This window comes from Vigna umbellata, chromosome 1, assembly GCF_029865625.1.
Source record: "Vigna umbellata cultivar VRB3 chromosome 1, Vumbellata_1.0, whole genome shotgun sequence".
NCBI lineage: Eukaryota > Viridiplantae > Streptophyta > Magnoliopsida > Fabales > Fabaceae > Vigna > Vigna umbellata.
This window is the reverse complement of record NC_142165.1, coordinates 61,560,507-61,564,027: the sequence shown is the minus strand read 5'-3', so window position 1 is coordinate 61,564,027 and position 3,521 is coordinate 61,560,507. Positions and strand designations below refer to the sequence as shown.

At 38.0% G+C, this 3,521-nt stretch overlaps 1 protein-coding gene across 1 annotated transcript; it reads right to left on the bottom strand.

Annotated features, from left to right (window-relative positions):
• Window positions 1-2,375: 2,375 nt before the first annotated feature.
• LOC148205971 (large ribosomal subunit protein eL39) lies at window positions 2,376-2,707 on the bottom strand. Its single transcript, XM_088112601.1, has one exon. The coding sequence runs from the start codon at window positions 2,612-2,614 to the stop codon at window positions 2,459-2,461; it is 156 nt and encodes a 51-aa protein (XP_087968727.1). The 5' UTR covers window positions 2,615-2,707; the 3' UTR covers window positions 2,376-2,458.
• Window positions 2,708-3,521: the final 814 nt, after the last annotated feature.

The window sequence follows — 3,521 nt, the reverse complement described above, 5'->3', positions numbered from 1 at the left end:
ATTAAACTAGGTGAGGCATCAGAGGGATACCAAAGTCCAAATGAAGTAGTTCCCTTAAGATATTTTAGAATTCTCTTAACTACAGTCAAATGAGATTCTTTAGGATTGGCTTGGTATCTAGCACATACACAAACACTCTGCATAATATCTGGTCTACTAGCAGTTAAGTATAGCAAGGATCCTATCATGCCTCTAAACATGGTTTCATTCACTCCTTTTCCAATTTCATCCTTATCTAAATAACATGAAGTACCCATGGGTGTACTAGCTTCTTTGCAGCTATCCATACCAAATTTCTTAAGAATTTCTCTACCGTATTTAGTTTGGGAGATGAATGTTCCACCATTCATTTGTTTTATCTGTAGTCCTAAGAAAAAGTTTAACTCACCCATCATAGACATCTCAAATTCACCTTGCATTATTTTTGCAAACTCTTCACACAAAGAATCATCAGTTGACCCAAAAATGATATCATCTACATAAACTTGCACGATTAAAATGTGTTTTCCTACTTTCTTAATGAATAAGGTTGAATCAACCTTTCCTCTAGAAAATTCATTTTCAATTAAAAAAGTACTAAGTCTTTCATACCAAGACCTAGGTGCTTGTTTAAGACCATAAAGGGCCTTTTTCAATTTGTAAACATGATCAGGAAATTTAAAATCTTCAAAGCCAAGAGGTTGACTAACATACACTTCTTCTTTTATAAAACCATTCAAGAAAGCACTTTTTACATCCATTTGATACAGTTTAAATTTCATCAAAGATGCATATGCAAGTAATAATCTAATTGCTTCTAACCTTGCTACCGGTGCATACGTTTCATCATAATCTATACCTTCCTCTTGACAGTATCCCATAGCAACTAGCCTTGCTTTATTCTTTGTAATGTTTCCATCCTCATCCAACTTGTTCCTGAATACCCATTTTGTTCCTATGACTTGGAATTCTTCTTGTTTTGGAATAAGTTCCCAAACTTCATTCCTTTCAAATTGATTTAGCTCTTCTTGCATAGCAATGCATCACTTGTCATTGATGAGAGGGTCGCACCTCTCACAAAAGTTGTGCATAAAAGAATGCAGTATAGACTAGGAAGTGACTCCTAGGTCGTCTCACAAGGACCAATATTGCGGTTCAGTCTCAGATCACACACGAAAAAAAAAGGGGGGGTTTGTGATTTTGTTTGCGGATAAAAATTACATACAACTGAATATAATTGAAAGCATTAAAGTGCATGAAAACTTTTAAAGAAAACAATACAATAGATAAATATTCAAACACAATTCACCATCAAGAAGAAGAAAATCAATTCAACATATAACGTACACCATTCTCAGGCAAAGGAATGAAAGAAATTAAATTTTTTTCCTACCACTAACCGTGACCCATGTGCATCCCTTAAGTCAAAGGTAAATTGGAATTGCATCTACAATGCAATCCGTGCCTCCATGTGGGTGTCACATGTGCATGCTACAATGAAATAAGAATTAAAGAAAGGCATTCTCTTTCTTCCAGTAACCAATACGGTGCTTTCCAAAGCAATCACAAAACTTCATCTATTTTCCTCACACGTTCACGCGCACACCACACAGCTCCTAGAAATGCTTGCGTGAGTGCTTCCAGCTTGTGACACCTCTGCTTCCACCACGTTCCAGCCAAGCCGTGAAGTCTAAAATGAAATAAAGAAATCTCCACTTTCCGTGACCATGCTGCTTTCTTCCAGAAATCCTTGGCACCTTTTCTTATGTTTTTTTTTTAACACAAACAAATGATCATTCATGACCACTCCCTGCACCGGACAGCAGTAGCAGTAACTCGGTGGCACCTCTCCATCCAATCTTAATTCATGCAAACTCTCTCTTTGTTTCTACCCCTGCACATCCCACACGTCATGCTTCCAGCTCATCCTAATTTCAGTTTGGGATGTATTCTCCCTTGGTGCAGTAAAGAAAATAAAAAGGGCTCCACTTCCGTGCACACCTACTCTTCACCTCTCAATCTCCATTTCATTCTCCCTGCTTCAGCTCCTTCCGTGCATCAACTTCAATAAAATAAATCCTCTCTTCCAAGATGGAATCCGCTCCTGTCCCGCAAGGAAAATTAATTCCAGCACCGTATGAGCTAGACCAATTCACTTGTGCGCTTCTTTTACTGGACGTGGCAGCACGCATGCTTGCTTCATTCTCCAATTAAAAAAAACAAATTCAAATCAATGTAACAGTAGCTGAATGCACACCAACGCGGGAATCAAACTTAAATTAAAGATTCGATGCCAAAAAGGATGCGAGCCGAAAACGGTGTGCTTCCCATTCAATTCATCCCATACAGTGTTTTCAGTTCCCAGGGAAAATTCAAAACAAAAACCTCCAAAACAATGTTTTTGCCTCAACAAAAAAAAAAGTAAAGAAAAAAGAAAACTAATTAATTGGATAAACCAAACCGAGGCAGAGCAAACACCTCAGAATCCAAGCTTGGTGCGACGCCAGTGGCGGCGCTTAGCATTGTACCTGATGGTGTTGTCAGTTCTCATGCGGATCCAGTAGGGGATGGGCCTGTTCTGCCTCATCTTCTTCGCCAACTTCTTCTTGATTCTGAAAGTCTTGTGCGACGGCATTTTCGCCTTGTCTTCTGGATGTTCGCCTGCGCCGACTGTTGAACTGAGACCGAACAGCGAAAACCCTAATAACCAAACCCTCTTCAAGACCGTGACAGCATCTTCAGCCCAAGTGAATCAAGCAAACTTGGAACTCTCCTCCTTGTTGGCCCATGTCGTGACCACTAAAACTGAATCAACGCTTTTGCTTTCTTTTTTTTTTATTTCTTCCAACTAAAAGGAATGAGCGCCGCTTTCTCTAAAGAAATTCAATCACCGTGCAACTCGAAAATTAAATCCCGCATTTGCTCTTAATTCCGGCCCATCTCCATGTGCATCCCAAAAAATGAAATCCACACCTCCTCTCTCATCTTAGTTTAAAGTATATTTAATGTGGTATTTTCTTTTGACCTCCAAATATCCCAAATATTATCCAACAATTTCCCTACAATTAATAATGCAAATAATTAGGTCAAATAATTCAAATTAATTAAAATAAGAATTTTTGGTCAAATTAAGCACAATTAACAAAAACGGAAAAATACCGGACATTTAAGCACAATTCCCTGATTAAATCTGGTACAATAAACTAAGTGAAATCAATAAAATATTGACTCATCAGTCATCTTGAAGAGCTTCCTTTATATTTTTAGGTTCTACTTGAGACACAAAAGCAACAGTTAGACAAAAATTATTTAAATTATTTCTAGTAGTTACCCCTTTTGATATATCTCCTATGATGTTGTCCAAAGATAGTCCTCTTGGTTGTTGATAGCTTTTGGAATCAACGACTTGTGGTGTTTCTTGAAGCTCTGGAGGATAATTTTCATTTAGATACATCTCCTCAAGGGCTTCTTTTAAGTAATCCTCATCACCTGCAAGGGGTCTATTTGACTCAAGAGGATTTACCTCAAGGTCTACAATCTCA

Coding starts and splice junctions, on each gene's coding strand:
- LOC148205971 (XM_088112601.1), bottom strand. CDS start 2,614: ATGCCGTCGCACAAGACTTTCAGAATCAAGAAGAAGTTGGCGAAGAAG.